At 34.9% G+C, this 25,867-nt stretch overlaps 2 protein-coding genes across 9 annotated transcripts in view; one reads left to right on the plus strand and one right to left on the minus strand.

Annotated features, from left to right (window-relative positions):
- Positions 1 to 23,181, minus strand: part of LOC127837424 (NF-kappa-B inhibitor-like protein 1) — a 28,809-nt gene extending 5,628 nt beyond the window's left edge. The window contains exons 1-6 of one of the 8 annotated variants that reach the window (XM_052364488.1): positions 22,315 to 22,453; positions 21,757 to 21,986; positions 19,908 to 20,032; positions 19,343 to 19,482; positions 17,480 to 17,588; positions 15,039 to 15,210 (exon numbers count right to left, since the gene is read on the minus strand). In XM_052364488.1, coding sequence (XP_052220448.1) covers positions 15,039 to 15,210; positions 17,480 to 17,588; positions 19,343 to 19,482; positions 19,908 to 20,032; positions 21,757 to 21,926 — 716 coding nt within the window. In that variant the 5' untranslated portion in view covers positions 21,927 to 21,986; positions 22,315 to 22,453. Of the gene's footprint in view, positions 1 to 773; positions 914 to 1,337; positions 1,463 to 10,742; positions 15,211 to 17,479; positions 17,589 to 19,342; positions 19,483 to 19,907; positions 20,033 to 21,756; positions 21,987 to 22,314; positions 22,458 to 23,086 lie in introns of those variants that run through there. The other 7 variants (XM_052364490.1, XM_052364482.1, XM_052364485.1 and 4 more) reach the window with 7 other exon arrangements.
- Positions 23,182 to 25,251: 2,070 nt separating this feature from the next.
- The window catches only part of LOC127837423 (protein GPR107-like), a 38,661-nt gene continuing 38,045 nt past the window's right edge, over positions 25,252 to 25,867 (plus strand). Inside the window, exon 1 of the mRNA XM_052364481.1 lies at positions 25,252 to 25,378. Coding sequence (XP_052220441.1) covers positions 25,283 to 25,378 — 96 coding nt within the window. The 5' untranslated portion in view covers positions 25,252 to 25,282. The remainder of the gene's footprint in view (positions 25,379 to 25,867) is intronic.

Here is a 25,867-nt window from a genome sequence, read left to right on the forward strand (position 1 = left end):
GTCAATTAGTGCATTTTCAACGGCGCCACTTTGTCCGGACTCTAATTCAAATTGTATTCATCCGATCTTCATCAAATTTGGTCAGAAGTTGTGTCTAGATGATATGTAGGTCAAGTTCAAATATGGGTCATGCCGTGTCAAAAACTAGGTCACGAGGTTACTTAGTGCATTTCAAGCATTTAGCATGGTGTCCGCTCTCTAATTGAAGTAGTTTTCATCTGATCTTCACCTAATTTGGTCAGAAGTTGTGTCTAGATGATATGTAGGTCAAGTTCGAACATGGGTCATGCCGGGTCAAAAACGAGGTCACATAGTGCATTTCAAGCATTAAGCATGTTGTCCGCTCTTTAATTGAAGTAGTTTTCATCTGATCTTCACCAAATTTAGTCAGATGTTACATCTAAGTGATATCTAGGTCAAGTTCAAATATGGGTCATGCCAGGTCAATAACTAGGTCTTGAGGACACTTTCAAGCATTGAGCATGGTGTCCAAAACCTTCGAACGGGCGTATCTTGTGACAGTTTGGCACTCTTGTTTTTAAATGGCTCTAAAATATATATTGTTTGCGATCAAAACCAACAACTGACATAGTGATTTCAATATTGAATATAACCCTACCAGCAGGTTTATAATATTCAAACCTGACATTCCAAGCTTACATTCCTATATATTCTTATACAATTAGATGATATATCAATTTTCATAGGATGCATTCATGCAATTTTTTACAGTATTAGTCCCTTTCTCATACCTACACAATCATGTGACTAACCTGGGAAGTGCCTGCCTCATGTTTCTCTCGTCTCTCGACCAGCCTTTGCAACAAGTGTCTACATGTATCACCTGCTCTGTCGGCTAGGGAGAGGGTTGTGGGGTAGCACTCTATTAGTGGCAGCAACAGCTCGTTATAACCTGTGAAGAAGGGGCGTGAACAAATGTGAAAACTGGACTTAATGCATGTGCCTAAAGTGTTATCCCAGATTAGCCTGTGCAGTCCACTTTGATGGAATTTTGCATTTAAATGTCATTTCTAAACAAAAATCAAGTGAACGAGGAAAGTATTGTCCCTAAGCAGCCTGCATAGGCAAATCTTGGACGACACTTTAAGCACATGCATTAGGCAAATTTCTCCCAGAACAATGCTCAAAAGGTAAATGATAGTTGCTGTTGATTTAAAAAGCTTGCAGAATCAGTCTCTAATTTGATAACAGTAAGAAATCTAAATAAGAAGCGATTGTTTTTTCAACTATGCCAGAAAATAACTCAACTCTGAAAGAAACTGAAAATATCTCCAATAATATAAACTCGATTTAACCACTGTAGACACAATGCTCACATTCTGTTGTGGCGTCCCACTGTTTGCTGGTTTCCAGCTCAAGAGCGCGATGAAGGGCCAAGTGCAGTGGGGTCCTGCCTGCAGAGTCCTGCTGGGATCCAGACACCCCTTCCTGCAGCAGGTACCTGGAGAATAAGAGAACGGAAACAGAGGTCCATAACAATGAACATCCTGAGCCCCATGACTACAAATATTGTATTGATTAATGTTCATCCTGATCTTCAATACAACACCAGAGTCAACCAAACTAATCTGTGATAAGAATTGTGATTGGTCAAGATTTTAAGTTTAAACTTTCTCTAAATTTGAGAACAAATGTAATTGTGGGACTTGAACCTTTATTTAAGTATTAATCTCAACTAATTTAACAGTTTTAAATTATAAATACGAGCTACTATTTTGCATGTGTCTCAACATATGGTAAATAATTAAGGTTGTGGCTAAGTTTAAGATTTTGAACTTCAGTAGTCATGGATCATAAATCTTGGCTCATTGTTTAATACTGACCTACATGTATTAGAATGCTTATCTAAAATTGCGACTATGAATGTCTGAAGCAAGAGCCTTTAATTAATGTGGCAGGCAAGCAGATTATATATTTATCAGCCATTTCCTGTCATCTCAAATGGTAGACATGCCAAAACAATTAGGAAATATAAGGACATCATGGATAAGACAAGGTAACACTTTCTTTGATATTATTTTTTGCACGTAAACATTCAAGCAAAGCCAAAAACCAAGAATACAAATGATATTTTTGACACTTTCAGATGTAAATATGGGGGATTTCGGTACTCTGTGGGCGAATGTAGAATTACCGAAATCCCCGCTACAAGTCCATATTTTTCAAAAGAAGTGAGATATTGTTGTTAAGTTTTTGTCTGTACCTCTTCTTTCTAATATCAAAAAGCCACCCAGATGATTTTTTGACACTTGAAGAGCTTTACAGCGGGGATTTCTGTTCCTGATCGTGCTTGTGAAAACATGCACTATGGATTCATACTCGGAATCCCAATAATTATGTATATATTTTAGTTTTTCACTACCAAAAATGGAAAAAAACTATTTTTCATCAGTGTATTGATAGTATTTTGCAATATTCTATCTTAATCCCCGCTAAGAGGCAGCGTACGGTGTCAAGAGTGCTTAAAAATTCATATTAATATCATTATTTGTACATCAACAGTTATGCGATGCCAAGAAACAATCATATCAATGACATATTGACCCTGTAAAGCGTGAATATGGGGGATTTCGGTACTCGGCGGGCAAATGTAAAATTACCGAAATCCCCGCTACGAGGCAGCGTATGGTGTCAAGAGTGCTTAAAAATTAATATTAATATCATTATTTGTACATCAACAGTTATGCGATGCCAAGAAACAATCATATCAATGACATATTGACCATATAAGGCGTGAATATGAGGGATTTCGGTACTCGGCGGGCGAATGTAGAATTACCGAAATCCCTGGCCTAAGTGATAATTTTTCAACCTAGGTCACCAAAGGGGATATTGTTGATAGTGTTTTTGTCTTTCTGACTGATTTCTACACTAAGTAAGCAATATAATGATTCTTTTGACTCTTGCAGGTTTGTACAGCGGGGATTTCGGTACCGGCGCCTGTCTATGCTCTTGTGTAGAATTACCGAAATCCCCGCTAAGAGGCAGCGTACGGTGTCAAGAGTGCTTAAAAATTCATATTAATATCATTATTTGTACATTAACAGTTATGCGATGGCAAGAAACAATCATACCGATGACATATTGACCCTGTAAGGCGTGAATATGGGGGATTTCGGTACTCGGCGGGCAAATGTAAAATTACCGAAATCCCCGCTACGAGGCAGCGTATGGTGTCAAGAGTGCTTAAAAATTAATATTAATATCATTATTTGTACATCAACAGTTATGCGATGCCAAGAAACAATCATATCAATGACATATTGACCATATAAGGCGTGAATATGAGGGATTTCGGTACTCGGCGGGCGAATGTAGAATTACCGAAATCCCTGGCCTAAGTGATAATTTTTCAACCTAGGTCACCAAAGGGGATAGTGTTGATAGTTTTTTGTCTTTCTGACTGATTTCTACACTAAGTAAGCAATATAATGATTCTTTTGACTCTTGCGGGTTTGTACAGCGGGGATTTCGGTACCGGCGCCTGTCTATGCTCTTGTGTAGAATTACCGAAATCCCCGCTAAGAGGCAGCGTACGGTGTCAAGAGTGCTTAAAAATTCATATTAATATCATTATTTGTACATTAACAGTTATGCGATGGCAAGAAACAATGATACCGATGACATAGTGATCCTGTAAGGCGTGAATATGGGGGATTTCGGTACTCGGCGGGCAAATGTAGAATTACCGAAATCCCCCCTAAGCGGCAACTTATGCTGTCAAGTGTGCTTAATAATTAACATTAATATTATTTTTTGCACGTAAACATTCAAGCAAAGCCAAAAACCAAGAATACAAATGATATTTTTGACACTTTCAGATGTAAATATGGGGGATTTCGGTACTCTGTGGGCGAATGTAGAATTACCGAAATCCCCGCTACAAGTCCATATTTTTTAAAAGAAGTGAGATATTGTTGTTAAGTTTTTGTCTGTACCTCTTCTTTCTAATATCAAAAAGCCACCCAGATGATTTTTTGACACCTGAAGAGCTTTACAGCGGGGATTTCTGTTCCTGATCGTGCTTGTGAAAACATGCACTATGGATTCATACTCGGAATCCCAATAATTATGTATATATTTTAGTTTTTCACTACCAAAAATGGATAAAAACAATTTTTCATCAGTGAATTGATTGTATTTTGCAATATTCTATCTTAATATCCGCCGTATTTTGATAAATAATAAATATTATTGGGGATTTCTGGGGATTTCTGGGGAATTTCGGGCTCGGAATCCCAATAATTATGTATATATTTTAGTTTTTCATTACCAAACATGGATAAAAACAATTTTTCATCAGTGAATTGATTGTATTTTGCAATATTCTATCTTAATATCCGCAGTATTTTGATAAATAATAAATATTATTGGGGATTTCGGGGGATTTCGGGGGATTTCTGGGGATTTCGGGGGATTTCGGTAATTAGCTACGGGGATTTCGGTATTTCTACACACCGTTTTGTAGACCAATCGAAGTTAAGATAACAAACCAGTGACATAATTAAAAGAAATGGCTGCTATGAGAAATAATGTTGTTTTCTATTTATTCTGTATTTTCACGTGTTTTCTTTTAAACCCATCAAGATACATAATGTTATGATATCCTCAAGTACAATTACTTTTGACGTTTCATTTCATAACGTTTGTATCGAATGCTAACCAAATGTTTACAAAACCGCGATCATTTAGAAGCGAGTTAATTTCATTCGTATGGAAGTTTACTAGTATGCATGACAAACACACGATCCGAAATGCGTGTTGGTCTCGTTCCATGCGTTAACAAATATTTTACTGTTAAATAAAATTCCACGTCCGACTTGTCATTAAAATCCAGAGAGTCAACTGAAATGCACATCCACATTCTGCTATCAATTTATCAAAATTTATTTTCAACTACACTAGCTCTATTTTATTCCTATCGAAGTTTACAATAATGCATGACAAACAAACAATCCTAAATACGTTTTGCATTTGTTGATGCTTTAAACAAATAATTAACTGTTAAAAACACACCACGTTCATATGTCGTCGCTAAATCTATCGAGAATGCGTTTAAAATATGTGTCGTGTTCTGAGAAAACTGGGCATAATGCATGTGCGTAAAGAGTCGTCCCAGATTAGGGACGACACTTTCCGCCATAATTGTATTTTTGCTAAGAAGAGACTTCATTTAAACGAAAATTGTCATTAAAGCGGAAAGTGTCGTCCCTGATTAGCCTGGGCGGACTGCGCAGGCTAATCTGGGACGACACTTTATGCACATGCATTATGCCCAGTTTCTCAGAACGCGACTCATATGTTAAATATTTTGAGGTTAAACTAGTATGTTTCGTCACATAAATAACCTCACACGATATACGTCATACATCTCGTAATTTAAAAGTAAAGCACTGAATGCATTGCAAAATTAATAAAACATTATCGTATGAAAAGGAATGAAGATGTGTCGATTAAAGATTTATAAATTTAAAGAAAAAGACTTAATGTTAGTCAATAGTGTTTGCTTTGAACGGGGATGTCCGAATAACTGTAAAATTTTGCTAAGCAAGTTTATCATACTTTTATACAGCATTGCAGTTTGTCATATATTTTTCAAAAGGTCAGATAGCTGAATTGGTAGAGCAACCCAGGCCGGTATCATTAGATGGCGCGCATAAAATAACATTAAAGTGACCGATCCTCGGAACAAAATATTTCACTTTAAGAAACAATTAGGGATAGAATAAAACTAAAAACTTCTAAAGCCAAAACTGAATTATCTGCAAATCTTTATATTTAAATAGTACTGCAAAAATGAAGAAAGTCGTTAGTAAAATAAAAAAAAACTTCGCCGCCGCGGTCGCATCCTTTCTCAAACGCCAAAAATAAAGAGGGCAATTTCCCGGGTCGAACACCTGTCCTTTGACTCGGAGACAGGCACCCCAAATAAGATTATAACCCCAAAATGCGTCTCTGAAACCCCAATCGAACGCATTGAGGCAGCTAGCGTCAGCCCCATCCTTGCATCAAATCAAACTGCCAAACAGTTTCCATCCCCACCTACGGGCCTTCCGTTACCCAAAAACCTGGACCTGACAAAGCTATTTGGTTGACACTGTGCCTTAGCACCGTCGGTGTTATCCTTCCTCGCGAAAAACTTAAGGCAATATGGGACGCATTCATCAAATTTCTGGGGTCTGAAAGAATGCGGCCCCTAAAAGACATAAGATCCGGGCTACTTTTCAAAATAAGGAAAGACGGTCTGAATAAAGCAAAAACACTTCGCGTTCGGTGCCTTCGATTTTAAACTCACAGGAAAAACAAACCTAGCGCAGGGCGTCATCTACGTTCCTCAAAACGCGGATATAGGAATAATTAACGAGAACCTTAAAAGCAAAGCAAACGTTAAAGCCGTCCATTGTGATCTGAACAAAAATACCATTACCGTAACATTTAAGAACGCGCCGACAAATATTCTTGGTCATAATGTAAAACCCGCTCTACTCGCCAACATAAGATGTTTCAAATGCCAAATGTTCGGCAATTCGGCTAAAGTATGTACCAACAACATGAAATGCCCACACTGCGCGGGTAATCATTCTCACGCGGCCTGCCGAACGAGGAGCGAAAAAAAACATGCGCGAACTGTGGCGGGGTACATAGTGCGGCTTACAGAGGCTACCCGGATTACATTTAATATCTGTCTACTATTAATGAAATAAAATCTAAAAGTCACAAACCAATAATTAAATAACTTACAATATATTAACAAGCGACCCAATATGGCAAAATTAGCTAAACAGTTGGTTGGGAAATCGGAAACAGAAATCCTTTCCATACTTGGTAATAAATTCTCATCGAAGTGCGTGATTTTTTATGGAGGGGAGTTTCAATCACACTTGAGGTGTGTATCAAATATATTTCACAGAATATATATGTATTTTGTTTTTTAACGTTTTTAACAATATAACATGTTACTTGCTAAATATAAAGCGAAGCTGGAGCAACAGGCGGGGAGGTCAATGCCCGAAAGAAAGCATTACCGTTATAACATGGAATGTGTGTGGTCTGAGGAAACTTGTAAATAACTGTGACGTTGCAAATTATTTACAATCATTTGACATCATATGCTTATTAGAGACATGGAGTTAGAAAAACAAAGTATTTTGTGATTTATTATCTAATTATACATGTTTTGACTTTGTGACAACAAAAGTAGGTAATGCATGGCGTAATAGTGGTGGAATAGCCGTGTATGTAAAAAACGATATGTTAAAAGAAACCTGTATTTCACAAATATGTCAAAATTATCAGGATTGTATTGTTCTGAATATGAAAAAGTCTATGTATATCTCTCTAAAAGATATAATATTATATATAGCGTATATCTTCTTTAAGAGTAATTTATCCTGATGCATGTATATACCTAACAGTGGATTTAAATGCCCGCACAACAAATAGATTATATACCTGATGATAATGTAGATAACATTTTATAATTGATGAGGAGTATAACACGGATCCTTTCGATCGCCCACGAAATCATAAAGACTCAGAACGATACAACAATTTGGGAAAAGAAACTCGTTGAACTTTGTTGTTCTCATGGTATGGGTGTAGCTATTAGACAATTTTACATGTCTTACAAATAATAGCGCTAGTGCTGTTGATTAACATGTATCCACTGAGCTATTATCTCGGGATGAGTCTGATCATGTGGCTATTAGTTCTAAAATATTTTTGGACAAAAAGAACAGTAATGCTAACAACGGCAATCAAAATTGCTTATGTAACGGCAGCGAACATTTACCAAAAAGTATAAATGGAAAGACACGCACAAGCAAAATTTCATGAGAGTATTTTTTCAAAACGCTGTAAGATATTGACAAGATATTTGGTGTGTGAGTCTACCTACAAGACTTTTGGATGAAGTATGACTTTCGTTCCAGTCAATTGATTTTTGGCGAAGTTATGGGCCTTGAACTTTGACAAGGAAACTTATCGGTTCAAAGAAATGAATTATTTTCCATATCTCATGTATCGTTTGCTTCCATTCGCTGCGTCTCTTTCATTGCTCTGCGTACGGGCCTATGTTCTATACAAAGAGGTAATCTTACACATTCTCCTAGTAAAATGCTATCATTTACAGATTTATTTACACCAAGCAAATCTTTACAATACGCGATTTGTACTTTTTCAATAATATCTGAGAATTCTATTCCATATAACTTGGAGCCATATGTATGTAAAGGTTTGACCATTGAATCAAACAATTTGAAATATTCCGTGTATGAAAAATATCCAAAGTTTCTTTGTTAGAATTTAATAGCAAAACTAGATTTTTCAAGCGTTTCTTTCGCTTTCCTCCATGATAGATGAGGGGTAAAAAGAAAACCCATATATTTATATAAAAATGTGAAATTTACCGATTTATTTTTATCGCCCCAATCCAATGTTCTTTTGGACCTCCTGTTTCTAAACCATTTTATTTTCCGTCTTTTGTTGATTAATTTACATACCAGTTTGTTCACAAAATTCCGATATAGAGTTAAATTGTGATTATAGCACGATCGCAGTATCAGCCCAGCTCGCAACGTCATCGGCAAAAAGAATGCCCTAATTATGCCCTAAATGTCTTCGGCGATAAAAATTACCCCTATAAACTTTAGCGTTTAGAATGGTAGACAACTCGTTTATGTACTAATTAAAACTAATTGTGCTGGTTACGTCCCCTTGCGTAGTGCAGATGTTTTAATTAAAGTTTTGCGTAACGTTATATATCATTTACCCGTACACAGCCGCGTAGATTTGAATACATGGATTTTAATGCGTGAAAAAGCTTCCCTCTGACACCATTTTTACACAAAGTTGTAAATAGATTATGGAGAATCAAACTATCAAATGCTTTTTATATAGAACATAAAACCTACCACCAGAAGGTTCAAAGAAGAGGGGGCATATTGTTTTGCACATGTCGGTCCGTCCACCAAATGGTTTCCGGATGATATCTCAATAACGCTTAGGCCTAGGATCATGAAACTTCAAAGGTACATTGATCATGACTGGTAGATGACCCCTATTGATTTTCAGGTCACTAGGTCAAAGATCAAGGTGACTCAAAACAGTAAAATGGTTTTCGGATGATAACTCAAGAACGCTTAGGCCTAGGATCATGACTAGAATATGACCCATATTGATTTTCAGGTCACTAGGTCAAATGTCAAGGTCACATTGACCTGACCCATAAAAATGGTTGCCAGCGTATTCACATATTGGCTTCCACTACAACTTACAGCCCATTTGGGGGGAGGGGGCATGCGCGTTTAACAAACAGCCCTTGTTTAACCATACTTTGAAGAGTAAATAAGGTGTCAGTGGTGCTTGATTGGTCATTGGCGGCTCGGGTACTACTTATATGTACCCTGGGTACATATAAGTATACTAGTATGTACCCCAGGTACGGAAAATGGAATTTTCAATATACTAAAACGTACCCGTGAATTTTAAAGCTAAATCGATCGTTTTCGGATATTTTGATTATGTTTGGAGTCCATAGTCAAGAGACAGGAAACGTGGAATTATTCTTAACCCTTTGCATGCTGGGAAATTTGCTAAAATGTCGTCTGCTGAATTTCTAAAATTAGCATTTTCTTCATTTTTTTTCAAAGAATACTATCAGAATAGCAAACAGTTTGGATCCTGATGAGACGCCACGTTCTGTGGCGTCTCATCTGGATCCAAACTTTTTGCAAAGGCCTTCAAAATTGGGTTCCAGCACTGAAAGAGTTAATATCATTTAGACAAAGATTGATTGATTGTAAAACAGAACTGGCTTGAAACTCTAGGAAATTCATCAAGATGTGATACCTACAAACCGTTCAAATCTATGTTCAACCCAGAAAAATATTTGTTTATTGATAAAAAAAATTATGTTTGAAAGTCAATTACTAGATTCCGTTGTTCAAGTCATAAATTAGCCTTTGAAACTGGTCAACATTTAGGAATTTCAAGAGAACATCAAATATGTACATATTGTAAAGTCATTTTCAATCATGTATGTATTGAAGATGAGTTTCGTGTATTTTTTTAAACGTCTAAATTTTAAAGGGGCCTTTTCACAGATTTTGGCATGTATTGAAGTTTGTCATTAAATGCTTTTTATTGATTATGTAAACATATGATCTAAAAAGCTTTAGTAAAAAAAACAAGAATAAAATTAAAGAACTAAAAAAAGTAACCCTCAACTGGGCTCCACCACTGACCACTGGGGTAAAATTCTATCACTCAGACCACTCGGCCATCCATGCTTATACAATGAGTGATGTATTTTATACTTTATATAAGCATTCTTCGTTGTATCCCAAAATATAACTACAACAACTGAACTCTCCAAATTATTCAATCTTTTCGCTTTGCAATGTTTTATAATTTTCAGGTTTTTAAATTGTAAAAAGATGCATATAATGGATATTTTAGAGCATGGTAAATGACCAGTATTACTGTTTTCTCACAATTATCATAACTTAAATGAAAATTTGCGAATCTGAAACATTTTTTTTTTCATTTTGTCAATTTACCAAAACGTGAAAAGGCCCCTTTAACGAAGAAAGGCAAATGTATATCTTTTCATGGTACAATGGTGAACAAAATTTTCAAAATTTTTGCAATCTTATGCAAATTTCTGATGAAAGAAAATAAAAAGCATGTTCAAAATTGATGTATCACAACTCAAAAAATAATTTGTTGTTACTTATATATTCCTTAATTTTCGTCGGTGACCTTTATTTACAAATAAACTTTTGTCTTGTCTTGTTGCATGACAGAAGGGAATATTAAGGGTGTTTATGTATGTCTATATTTAGGAAAAATACCTAAGATATGCACCTTTAAGAGAATTTTTCAAATGTAAGATATCACCTGTGCTAGCCTGCATCATTTAAAACATGCATACTAATACAAACACATAGTACTGTGTTATCACAATCATAAACATAGCTTTCATATTAATACAATTTTATAGTTATACAAAACGTATTAACTAGTGTTTTGTGAGTGATTGTTTGAAAAGGCAAATATTCAGTACTTTATGTAAACAATGGTATCAGAAAGCTCCGGTGAGATATGTAAGAAATAAAAAAAATATGTTGATAACATATTACATATATTACATTTGTTAAGAAACAGAGCTACCAATCGTGTGTCATTCTTAAATTTCAATTATTGGCTTTACATTCCTTATAATTTATATACAACTGAAGTCTTCAAATATGTTGTATGGACCTTGAGAAAAAGACTACATTTTATAAAAGTTGAAGACACTATAAATAAACGGCTAAAACACGGTATTGGTGCTGATTTGCATTTTTTTACGTTATATCAATGTCTAAGAAAAAATATACAAGATATGAATTAATTCTAAAGGTCCACTACACCGGCATATACCCATCTTACTTTCCTGAAAATTTTAAGAGGCTAGTGCTACACGTTCTTGAGATATACCTTAAAACATGCTCTAAAAATGGCCTTTTTTAGCATTATGCAGTCTCACTTGAAAAAATCTATTGATTTAAATGAGAAATGCTCTTGATATCAGCAACAAATGATGCAAACATTGGTATAATCTTACACAGACTTGTTTCCGGTACGATTTGCTGCTTGAATTAATGAAACAGGTAAAATATTATGGATTTTATAAGTAAAATACTACCAGCAGGGATTTTGTTTCAACACTAAAATTCAAACATATACTTATTGTTATACTCCAATTATTGGTACAAAATTTCAGTAAATTAAACTTGTATTAACATTAAAAATTCAGTTATGTATTAGGATAAGTACAAAACCCATTCAAACTACTAGATAAGCCGGGGTTTTAGCAATAATGATAGTTCATTGGTAAATCTTTTTATTTAAAATTCTGTAGTGTCTGTAACCATTGAAAGTTTTATGTGGCAATAGTTTAGAAGTTTTTCCATGCAAAAGTATAAATACTACATTTGCTAATGTGTATTCATGTCATGTCTAAGTTGGCCAAAATTTGCCTTGATTAAATATTATCATTATTGAAAAATTACTACTTAGAAAAAGTTACAGGCACTTCAAAAATGTGTAAAAATGAAGGAAAAAAATCCCTGTTCTATTTCTCATAAATATTTTGTTTTACTCATGAGAAAGTTCCGTCTTTTATGTTGGAATGTTACATCATACATTGTGCAATAGATAAATGTGCAAAAAAAGGTAATGCAAGACCTCTTGGGATGAAATATTGTAAGCATTCTTGTGGAATTATTTTATGAACAATTTATTTAGGAACAATATAACCTGATTTTCTTTTTCTAAAATGATTTATCTAAATATGTCTGTGTTCTTTACGATGATACAACCCTTTAATATGGAGAGAAGACAAGAACAAACCTCTTGTAATGACTCAGATATGTATCTACCATTTTGATTATGCTACGCTAAAATTCGTAGTGTCTGTAACCACTAACTTCCTTCTGTAAGCCTTAAACCTTTTTTGTTATATGTGAGTAAAATGAAACAAAATTGTATTTTTTATTACATTGCTGATGTCTAAGGTGCATTATTAAGACATTTTCTGTCTGAAATTTGAAATATTTATCATAATAATGTAAATAAATTGTCTTCATAGTGTAGCTTTCTATAAACTGGCATTTTTTCAATTATCTCCTAGAATATGCAATTGGAAACATAGTTTTTTGCATTAAATATCATGAGAACAGTAAATCCAAACAAAACCATTTGAGAATTTACTGAGATCAGACACAATATCAAACAGTTTGTTTTGATGGTCATATGGTTACAGACTCTACAATGCCTACACATTTAACTTATTATTGTTCATGCTATCAAAGAGCATATGAAATCATTTTTAAATCTAAAGTGATGAGTTTTAACCATGTCTGAAGTAACTTCTGTTTTTTACTTTGATCCAAATGGCTGCATTTAATCATTTCCTTTGCTTATGAATGGATCAATGAAGACATGCGCACTGTATGCTTTACACTACATGTATATAAATTTACATTCTTATACTTTAATTAGTAGCAGAAACTTTGAAGAAAGGAAAATGAATTTTGTTTCCGTTCTTGTTTCAGGAAGCAAAGATAAATCAAGCAAAAAAGAAAAGATAAAATAAGACTAGGTTTGGCTGCATGAAGGTTAAGCATTGGGAGAACAAACAAAAATATGAGAAGCTAAAATACAACTATGATGCCTTTGTAGCTGCTAGGCTAGAGCAAAAGAATGGAATCAAAGGACATTTTGGTGTTTGCTTTGTAACAGAAATCAGATTGAAATACATTTATTTTGAAAGTTAAGCAAATTTGGCATGGAAGAGATGACTGTTTACAGGAATCAATAGATGTCATCTTGTTTATAGCGCACAAGATCCAGAGATATCATTGAAAGTGGACTTCGCAAATTCAAATTCAGGGTAAACATTACTTAAAGCTTAAACTTCTCTGTGATTATCTTGATAGCTAGAGTAACAAAGGGTTATAAATACATCACTGATTTGCTGCTTGCAAAATTACATTTTTTTATTACACTGAAATGTTTGGAATGTTTTCCGCACATTATTTGGTAATGCTTATTGCTGCATAATGAAATTCTAGATTTTATTAATTTGAAACTCTATACAGGTGTGCCAATTCATATGAGATGCCAAACTCATAATGTCAGATTAGTCTTCTTTGACTTGTATGTGCCCAGCACTGAGAATTGTCAAGCTACACGTCTCCTGGACAGCTATTGTTACCCCATTTGTAGTGTCTGTAACCAACTCAGATCATGTACACAAAAAATGTGTTTTAACTAAAATTCTAACAGATCAAAAATCATTTGATATAATGGTCAAGTCACTGTTTTTATGTAAACTTGCTTTTATAGTGCATTTTTTAATGCTTTATGCCATTCTGCAACTGTTTTTGGAATCATATATTTTAGTAGTGTCTGTAACCAAACTTATGAGCATGCAATTCTACCTTTTATGAAAACTTATGCTTTTTCAAACCAATCGTTTCGATTTATTTTGTTTGAATATACTTCCTGGTTTCAGACAAATGCCTAATGAGCTACCTTGTGGGTCTATAATAAAAGTTATAGAAAAGTTTCTTGCTTGGTTCTTTTTTGGTCTGATACCTGATTAATTAATGCTTTGATTTTTTTTGTTAAGATAGTAATCACTTTTGGTTTTTTGCTTTATTTCAACAGTTTATAACCTGTAGTTGATGTTAAAGTGAAAATATCTGAAGTTTTGAAGTTCTGCTATGTTTTTCTTGCATGTTATATGACTAGTGTAGTGTCTGTTACTTGTATTCTACCATAGGATGAAAATGTTAGATAAAAAAATAATGCATGCATGATCAAATAATTCAACTTGATTTGAGTAGGGGATACATTGAGCTTTAAAAATAACACCAAGGAAATGCTGTATCTACAATTTCATTTTTTTGAGTAAGTGAGACTACTTTCAGCACCAATACCGTGTTTTAGCCGAAAACCAACTTTTATTTACTTTACACAAGTTTAATACATGTTGCCGCATACAAATATTTTTTACTGAAAGCAACAATACAATAACAAATCATGTTTTTAACTTATTGAAATTCTGAGAAAGCACCGTAACCCTGGCTATTATCTTCTCCCTGTCCGTATCACAAAGACGGCTACCAAACCTCTGCAGGAACTTATCGGGATGCCACCGCACCTGCTGGTCCCGGAGGTACTTCCGGTACTCCGGACTACCCGGCTCCAGTTTGTCAAACAGCACTGACATATCACTGCCTTCACCCTTCACACTGGGCCATGGCACGTCAGAATACTTCATCACAGCAGTGTTTGTCTTCTCCATAGCCTTCGTGTATCTGTCCTCGTACTTCATCCTCATTTTTAGCACATCTATGGTGGCATCCTTCAGTCTATTCTTCTCAAACTCTTTCCGCATTCGTTCCCTCGCCTCTTCCAATGTCTCTTTCCTCCTCTCAGATCCTCTGGCCTCACTCTCATCCGACCTCCCATCACTCCCATCCCCATTGACCCGTTTCTGACGATGTTGACCTCGGTTGCCATGGTTACCATAGAGCGTCGCCCTCTCCTGTGCTCGTTTCCGGGCAAAGTATTCTTCCCTTATCCGGTCAGCCCAGTTGTCACACACCTCCTCTGCCTCACTGTCCCAGGACGGATCTACAAGGCAGAAGTTTAAAGAAATAACCCTTTCCTTCCAGAAAGTAAATTTTGAAGACAAAGCCCTCTCAGCAATAACTTTCCATTCATTGTCCAGTAACTCCTTTGTTCCATCAGGGAGACCACTCTATGCAGGAGATGGATTTGAAGATACTTTACTGGTATAAGCTGCAGTTTTTGAATTACTACAATACATGGGGTTAAACACATTTTTTATTATCAAGAACCATACAAATATCTTATTGAAGACATATGCCCAAATGTTGATTCATATACACGAAAAGTTTACTTATATATACCAAGCTGCTGTGGACTTTTTCAAATGTATCGGAAGAACAAACATGTTAAATATCAAAATTGCCTATCTTGCTTGTTGGTATTTGTTCTATAATTTCTGTTAAGAATCACTGACGATTTTTTTATAAATAATAAATTTGGCATTCCTTGAACACATATATCTAACAAATTCAGAGATTCTTAAAAACTAATATACAAGCAGAATCACATAAGCTAGCTTATCAAACTTCAGACATAATTACTGCTAAACACATAACATGCCTTTTCGCAGGATTTTGTAAAGGCACAGGGCTATAGACTCACAGTTCAAAATGATTTTTTTCTTAATTTGATGAGTCCTATAATTGCATTTCTATATCACTCCAGAGCTGAGTCAGGCATACAAAAAAAATTAATTTTGAAATCCAGGCACATTGGTACCCCTGAGTTTGAAATTCAGGCACACTGGTATCCCTGATTTTGTAATTCAGACACAGGGGTACCCCTGATTTTGAAATTCAGGCACAGGGGTATCCCTCATTTGGAAATTCAGGCACATGGGTACCCCTGACACTGAAATTCAGGCACATGGGTATCTCTGACTTTGAAATTCAGGCACATGGGTACCCCTGACTTAGCAATTCAGGCACATGGCTCCCCTGACTTTGAAATTCAGGCACATGGGTACCCCTGACTTTGAAATTCAGGCACATGGGTATCCCTGACTTTGAAATTCAGGCACATGGGTACCCCCTGACTTTAAAATTCAGGCACAGGGATGCCACTGTGCTTAACACTTCACCACTTACCGTAATTACTCTATATTTTCGGACACTCTTAGTTTTCGGACACCCCTTTTTTTAGCAAAAATAATTATTTTCCGTGACTCTTAATTTTCGGACACACGAGTTTTCGTCCATAATTAATGTCTCTAAGTTTTCGGACAATAAATTTTTCAGCGCTATTTTACTAAATTTCGGTCCTGTTTTCGATATCTAATGACACTTCGATCATGGGGTTTTACAACCAGATTAACATCATCAAACATGGCAGGTGCATGCCTGAGGGCAACGGACCATTACATTTGCGTTATTGGGTAAATAACCTTGTACGGTAAACCGGTATTAAACAATGGTTTCGCCCGATAGCAAAAGCGTTATGACAATTACCAGGGGTAGTGTCAATTAACAGTTCAATTATCTAACGCAATGTTACTACCCCTTCTCAGTAAAATAACTTTGACAAATACTAAACGCTTCAAAGTGTGATGCACCCTATTGCATGTTTTACGAACAATGGAAGGTATTAGACAACAACTATCGGAAATGAACAAACGAAGAATTTATAGTTTGCTTTTTTTATTGCGTTAATTACAGGTTCATACTAGCGAGTATCGGTACATCACATGCTCATTTCTGAACTCGTTGGTCAAAGTACAACCTTGTAGTAACTTTCTGTTAAATAAATTAAGCATTTAAAATTCTTTAAAATACAGTGCAAACATATATAACTGTAATTTTTACTATACGACATGGTATTTTACAAGCGCGTTCTATTACCGGTAGTCGTTGATACGATTGACGCTATTTTCGGACACTTCAATGTTCGACTCTAAGTTTTCGGACACCTGTATTTTGTGAATATTTTTTGTATCTAAGTTTTCGGACAAGAAAAAAATAATTATTTTTAAGTGTCCGAAAACATAGAGTTATTACGGTAGATATGCATTTTAACGCATTTGTAGTCCCTTAGAGAGTCAAAATTAATTAAAGATGTTTTTTACTAGATTCAAGTTTTAAAGGCTTCATTTCCAACCCTTAGATACTGATGAGCAGCAAACAGCATAAAACCTGAACAGACTGCGAGTTACAGTTACCCCTGGTTTCATGCTGTTTGCACATAGCCATTTTAACGCCATTTTAACTTTGTTTCTGAGTTGGAAAGGGTTAAACGACGCGGGAAAAAGCCTGACATAAGTAATTATCATGCGTACCTGGTTCATAGGTGCCCCACATTTCCTGGTGCTCAAACATCATCTCCTCTGCCAGCTTGTCCCTCCAAGCTCTCTCATCCTCCCTACCCCCTTGGGGCTGGCTCCAGTCCTGCAATACAATTTCCCATGTAAGGGTGAGATCTTTAATCGTGTCAGGCTACAAGGTTTAGAAACATATAAACATACTAGTAGTTTGTATTTCTAACCTCTTCAATAAAATAAATATGTGCAGTATATAATGACTGTTTGCGCATCTGTAAAATTCTCACTTTGATGCCATTGAATTTGCGTGATTCTAAAACAGATTTCTCTGATAATCCTAGGTGTATTTATTGATGTCTGTCTTTGGTCTGTCACACTGTTTTTTTCCATGCCAGATCTCAGACACTTATTACCTGAACTTGATGAAACTTGATATTGAGCATACCTATAAGATGGACATGTCCATCCATGCCTTTCATTACAGTCCAATTAGTTTTCAGGGAGGTATTACAGCAGTTTTACTGATATTGTTGTTGTTCACTAAATGTTGCAATGTTTTCCTTTGTTTTCTCATATTTCAATACAACAGACCTAAAACGGTCCCACACAGATTAGCCATCTTGCTTCATCAATGAGTCTTTACTTAACATTTATATAGTAGGTAGCATTATCTATACTACAGAAAAGTTATAATCCACCACAGACTAAAGTCTGCAGTAACATTTCAGTAGTTTTGTATTTCAGCGCCTAACATAATCTTTGCATTCTTTAACTTGTTTCAATACTTTGGCATGAAAACAATCATATACATGTAACTCAAATTAATACAAGATGTGTTTGTGAAACACAATGTCCCCCTATATGATGTTTGACCTTGAAAGATGACCTTGACCTTGTGAAGGATGACCTTGACCTTGACCTTTCACCACTCAAAATGTGCAGCTCCATGAGATACTCATGCATGCCAAATATCAAGTTGCTATCTTCAATATTGCAAAAGTATTCATAAAATAAGCGATTTGGGCCACATATATTTGACCTCTGACCTTGAAGGATGACCTTGACCTTTCACCACTCAAAATGTGCAGGTCCATGAGATGCACATGCATGCCAAATATCAAGTTGCTATCTTCAATATTGCAAAAGTATTTATAAAATAAGCGATTTGGGCCACATATATTTGACCTCTGACCTTGAAGGATGACCTTGACATTGACCTTTCACCACTCAAAATGTGCAGCTCCATGAGATACACATGCATGCCAAATATCAAGTTGCTATCTTCAATACTGGAAAAGTATTCATAAAATGAGCGATTTTGGCCACATATATTTGACCTCTGACCTTGAAGGATGACCTTGACCTTGACCTTTCACCACTCAAAATGTGCAGCTTCATGAGATACACATGCATGCCAAATATGAAGTTGCTATCTTCAATATAGCAAAAGTTATTGCAAAATGTTAAAGTTGGTGAAAACAGACCAACAGACCAACGTACAGACCAACAGACAGGGCAAAAACAATATGTCCCCCACTACTATAGTGGGGGACATAAAAAGCTGAGATTTTAACTTAAAATACTTATAAAAGGAATCTGTATTTTATTAAATGATAATTGTATTAAATTGTAGGGGTGCTATTTTTTTAAATGGCTCTAAAATATATATTGTTTGCGATCAAAACCAACAACTGACATAGTGATTTCAATATTGAATATAACCCTACCAGCAGGTTTATAATATTCAAACCTGACATTCCAAGCTTACATTCCTATATATTCTTATACAATTAGATGATATATCAATTTTCATAGGATGCATTCATGCAATTTTTTACAGTATTAGTCCCTTTCTCATACCTACACAATCATGTGACTAACCTGGGAAGTGCCTGCCTCATGTTTCTCTCGTCTCTCGACCAGCCTTTGCAACAAGTGTCTACATGTATCACCTGCTCTGTCGGCTAGGGAGAGAGTTGTGGGGTAGCACTCTATTAGTGGCAGCACCAGCTCGTTATAACCTGTGAAGAAGGGGGCGTGAACAAATGTGAAAACTGGACTTAATGCATGTGCCTAAAGTGTTATCCCAGATTAGCCTGTGCAGTCCACTTTGATGGAATTTAGCATTTAAATGTCATTTCTAAACAAAAATCAAGTGAACGAGGAAAGTATTGTCCCTAAGCAGCCTGCATAGGCAAATCTTGGACGACACTTTAAGCACATGCATTAGGCAAATTTCTCCCAGAACAAGGCTCAAAAGGTAAATGATAGTTGCTGTTGATTTAAAAAGCTTGCAGAATCAGTCTATAATTTGATAACAGTAAGAAATCTAAATAAGAAGCGATTGTTTTTTCAACTATGCCAGAAAATAACTCAACTCTGAAAGAAACTGAAAATATCTCCAATAATATAAACTCGATTTAACCACTGTAGACACAATGCTCACATTCTGTTGTGGCGTCCCACTGTTTGCTGGTTTCCAGCTCAAGAGCGCGATGAAGGGCCAAGTGCAGTGGGGTCCTGCCTGCAGAGTCCTGCTGGGATCCAGACACCCCTTCCTGCAGCAGGTACCTGGAGAATAAGAGAACGGAAACAGAGGTCCATAACAATGAACATCCTGAGCCCCATGACTACAAATATTGTATTGATTAATGTTCATCCTGATCTTCAATACAACACCAGAGTCAACCAAACTAATCTGTGATAAGAATTGTGATTGGTCAAGATTTTAAGTTTAAACTTTCTCTAAATTTGAGAACAAATGTAATTGTGGGACTTGAACCTTTATTTAAGTATTAATCTCAACTAATTTAACAGTTTTAAATTATAAATACGAGCTACTATTTTGCATGTGTCTCAACATTTGGTAAATAATTAAGGTTGTGGCTAAGTTTAAGATTTTGAACTTCAGTAGTCATGGATCATAAAGCTTGGACCATTGTTTAATACTGACCTACATGTATTAGAATGCTTATCTAAAATTGCGACTATGAATGTCTGAAGCAAGAGCCTTTAATTAATGTGGCAGGCAAGCAGATTATTTATTTATCAGCCATTTCCTGTTTATTCTCAAATGGTAGACATGTCAAAACAATTAAGAAATATAAGGACATCATGGATAAGACAAGGTTAAACTTTCTATTTATGTCAAAAGCAACACGTTTTTTAAACTAATGCATAGGCTGTATATTATCACACGACTATATTCTGTACTGTTTTAAAGGACATTAGAAATGTTTCACAGACCTTGTTGCCACCACAACACCGTTTGGATACAGACAAATACACTATATATTCTACACAGGGCTTTTCACCATTATATAACGGGGACCGAAATTCGGCCCCTTCTCGATTGAAAATATGGTCATTTTTTTCCCAAAATTGATAGAGGAATTTCCCAAATTGTCAAAAAAATATAAAAAAAATTAATTAAACATATTGGGCAACTCCCTAATTGAAAGCAATTAGCTCTAATATGATTATGAATGCACCACAATGTGTCTTTTAATACTTCTGCACAATGAAAAAGACCCTGTTTCAAAAACTTAAAAAAAACATGGTCTTCCCAAAATGAGCAGTATCACGCATGAAATTCCCAATTTGAAAGGCTAGGGCCTCTTCCCAATTTCTTGATGAAAATCCCTGCTACAGTAGACAGAAGATAAAGGGCCATAGTTCAGCCAAAACTGGTCGCAGTCACAAATCCTTACTTTACCATCATAAACTCATTGAGGTCATTAAACTGTGACAACTTAAGCCAAATTCACATTCTAGTTAACGGAAATGAAAAGTTGAAAGCACACAATTTTAGGACTACCAGTAGATATTCTGTAGGGCCATATTTCTGCCAAAACTTTTGGGAGCCCAAGTTTCTTTCTTAACAATCAGCTACATATTAAGGTCATTCAACTGTAAAAGATTGAATGAGATCAAACCAGTAATTGAAGAAGAGTTAAAAACACAAGCTTCAAGACATGCCTATAAATGGACAAACATATGTACAGACAAGTGTGATGCTAAATGTATCCCGCTATATAGGGAAAGAAACATTTTACCTAACTAAGGGCCCATCCAGGGCAGGGGTGAAGTTTGGCAAATTTGAGGGAGAAGTATTCACCAAATCTTAACCTTTCCCATAAAAAATATTGGAAAAACTTCTTTCAGAGATCAAAACAGAGGTATGTTCTGATTTTTAAGGAGACTATTTGTCCAAAATCTCCCTCTATAATGAGACTCATTGAGTCCTCTTAATTTCTTTCTTCTTACTGGATTTCTTAACAAATATTATAAAATACCTCAGAATAGGTCCCAAGCCATGTTTACAGCAGTAGTGGACCATATTTCTACTCCGTCCCAGCTGTATAGAGGACAGATCAATGTCATGTTTTCTAACCAGACTTTTCAGCTTGTGTGGTCTGTTCTCTCTTATGTACTGCTTCAGCTTGGACAACCTCTTGGGCTTCATTTTGATTCTGTTTTATGTCAGAGACATCAATCTTCCATCACTGTCGTGCTTTGTACAATCCTATCAGAATATATTTATGGTGCAATTTTCCATATATATAATATATTGTTATACAGCTCTTTGTGTAGTTATTACTAAAGTGAAATATTAAATTATGAACCAAGTTGTAAAAAGATTATTACAAAATCAAAAACCTTTATTTCTGCACTGAATACTACACTATTTCCAAACATCTGATCTGAAAGCCCCATAATCAATTCGAAACTTTTGTACACGATATGGTAAAAAATATACAAATTGACAATAGTGGCTATAAAATCAGACAAATGAAATCCTATAAATGATAATTACATTATCATACCAAAGGGGTAAAAAAAAAAGGCGGTACTGTTTTATGCTGTAATTAATGGAGCACTGGTAAAGCGGCAGTCGTTACTTCTGACTTTTCAATTTCAGTTGCTAATGATCTTGATGAACGTAGTATTCTAGAAAATGTGGTAGCATTTTAGATTACATCAGTCAAGACAGTTAGTGAATTCAGGCATGGAGCATAAAAAGGGGGTTGCATTTGTGCTTGCAACATGAATTTGATTCATGAATTTGATTCACATAAGAACATATGCAAAATGTGAAAGGGGGTTTCTTTCGCTATGCTGTTTTTAGGGAAGGGTGTTTGTTCCGAAGGTTTTTTCCGGGATTCGAGTATTTGATATGGTTTCTGACTAGTGATCATAAGGTCCCGGTTCAATCTGCACTGTATAAGTTCTCAATCATTATTTTTATCATCTTTAAGTTGAATTGAGAATTGTTTTCGTGTAATTCATTGGTTCATAAGTTTATGCATTATTAACCTAAACTGAAAAAAGGTTTAGTTGAATATGGAATTTATTAAGACTAAAACAAATTTAAAGACAAAAATGAGAATTTCCGTAGTTTTTTACGTACCGGTAAAGTGCAATTGCACCGAGAATTTAAATTATTAAACAATTCATTTATAATGGCTGCAAATAGTTCAAACGCATCTGAATGACCATCGCGAACTTATATTTCAAATTGAACAAATACTGTTTTAACGTGTAACAATTTATAAAACGATCGAAAATATAAGCGAAAAAGTCTATGAAGTTGAAAAAAAAGTAATGCGTTTAATAAAAACATACACTGTGATTAATTGTAAGCCAATTAATCAAATAGTTTTGTTTAATTTACGTTCATCGTTGTTGTTGTCCATCTGTCAACTCCTAAATATATTTTGGTTTACTAACGACTCGCCCCCTTAACGACTCGCCCCATAACGACTCGCCCCACTTTTTTTAACGACTCGCCCCACTTTTATAACGACTCGCCCCACATGTATAACGACTCGCCCCACATAGATAACGACTCGCCCCATCATTACTTATATGGTAGGATTTTTATTTAATTTCGATTTTATTGTGTTTAAGTCGGTAAAAACTGGTGGGGTATTGAAAAAATATCTTAAGATTTGGCAAATTAGAAGTTTGGTGAAATTTGTTAAAATGCTTTACTTTAACTTTCACCTTTTTCAGGAACTTTCAACAGAAACTGGAATACTGTATCGCATCCTGCATGATATGTTCAAGATTTCTACACCTGGAATTTTATCAACTCTTGCAATTAATATTATGCGTTACCACAGTAACATAACTATGTTTTTGCGTATATAATATATAACGACTCGTCCCATCATTTTTATTGTTACATTTTTAGCATCTATGTTAAATGTAAACAGTACAGATGAATAGAAAGAGAAATATATAAGAAAAACTTTTTTTGTGTTGATGGTTTATTAGATACTTATGTACTTATATACAACAACAACAACTTATAAAAAAAGAAAGTTACGCAGTGTGTATAATAATATCAATACATTGATATAAAAAGAAAAATTTACAAAAAGACAGTAATACATCAGTACAGGGTAATCAATATAATTAAATCTTAATATTATCAACATTGAATTTATGAAAATGATTTTATTCAAACGTTTTATTCATAACAAATTTAAACACTATTTACACAAACAACAACAACTATTTGCACAGGTCCGTACATGGCTGAACACAAGTCCAGCAGCTGCGCTGCAAATACAGAGTGCAAAGCGCAGGCATGGTGTTAGTCGAATTATCAATTTAAAATAATGGTATACTATAATCATGTATACATCTTTAAATACTAAACTCCGCAGTGGCACGTATTACTCAATTAAAGTTATAACCATTTAAGTAATTAAACAAATCGTGGAATTAATTGATTTATCACAAATGGTTTCTTGTTTATTTGAAACCATTGCAAATTTTCCGCGGTAATTGTTCACACCTACAAATTAAAAGAAAACTTTCCGCGCTAATTGTTCACACCAAAATTTAAAAGAAACGCCATTTGATTAGCATTTTAAAGTAAAGTTTGTGTGAAAAACACAAAAGGACTGATACGCATTTTTATAGTATGACAAAAGATTTTTAAAACGTGTGTTGTGTATTCAGATCAACAGGTAATAAATAGGTAGATTTAAGATTATAATGGTAATTTTAAAATTATAAATAAAAAATTATCTTACAGATGAATTGTGTCCGTAAAATTTCTGCAAAAAATAAATTTCGGCAAAGACCTGTTTTCATTTTTCTTACCTTTCAATACCCGTATATATGAAAATATCTTTACCACGAAGCAAGGTATTCACGCTTTCGCGATTATGACACATGTATTGTTGATTGTCATCACCCGCCCGCGGTAATGTACCTGTCAATTATGTTGTTAATTAATCGGTCTCTTTATAACGATAATCTCTAAATTCTTTAGTAATTTAACCTGGGAATCTTTAATTGTCGATATGATCTTAGCCTTTGCTTCTTTTTATAAATATAAAGGAAAGTATGACATGAGACAAATGTACCGATACCCAATAGTCTTGCTTTATGATAATATTGTCACTGAACAAAGATGTAAAAAATTCATAAAATAAAAATTATTACTTTTCAGAATATGCCTGCAATAGACGTCATTAAGGTCAGGTATAAGGCAAAAAACCGCTGAACGATGGTTATCAAACAATGCCGAACCTTAAATTCATATTATGAATTGATTTCATTTATATTACCATATATAATATAACATTTTATTTTGATAGGGCGAGTCGTTATATATGTGGGGCGAGTCGTTATACATGTGGGGCGAGTCGTTATAAAAAGTGGGGCGAGTCGTTATGGGGCGAGTCGTTAAGGGGGCGAGTCGTTACATTACCTATATTTTGTATCGTGCTTTTTAATTGGATTGAACCAGTTTTGTAGACCAATCGAAATTAAGATAACAAACCAGTGACATAATTAAAAGAAATGGCTGCTACGAGAAATAATGTTGTTTTCTATTTATTCTGTATTTTCACGTGTTTTCGTTTAAACCAATCAAGAATACACCATTTAGAACTGAAGGTATTCAGTAGACAAATATTGTTGTTGCTCATTTTTCATTAATAAGCATTGTACAATAAATTTCTTTATTTTAGTAAATAATCTATTGACATTGTCCATAGTCATAAGTTACAACACATCAATAGCATCAATTTTATTCTACCCCATTATTCCTTTAAAGGCTCTATAAAGGTCACAAATCCAATTATTATGCATATCAACTGGTCTAATTTTTACCGGATTTCAGTTACTCTTGCATAAAAACTGCTAATTACACAGCCTTAGGTACAACGTTGTCAAAAATTATGGAAGATAAATCCGTTTCATAATTGGAAGAAATGTTTACATTTTTGCAACTAACATGATGTGTAGCCTCAGAGCGTTGACATATGCTAAGAATAGCCGAAAGAAAATTCAATTTTAATTCTACTTTAACAACTTTTTACCAGCAGAAAGTAACTTATAAGATCACTACAAACGTTTTAACCATTTAGAAGAGACCTACTTTGT

The sequence above is a fragment of the Dreissena polymorpha genome, chromosome 7 (genome assembly GCF_020536995.1).
Source record: "Dreissena polymorpha isolate Duluth1 chromosome 7, UMN_Dpol_1.0, whole genome shotgun sequence".
Lineage (NCBI taxonomy): Eukaryota > Metazoa > Mollusca > Bivalvia > Myida > Dreissenidae > Dreissena > Dreissena polymorpha.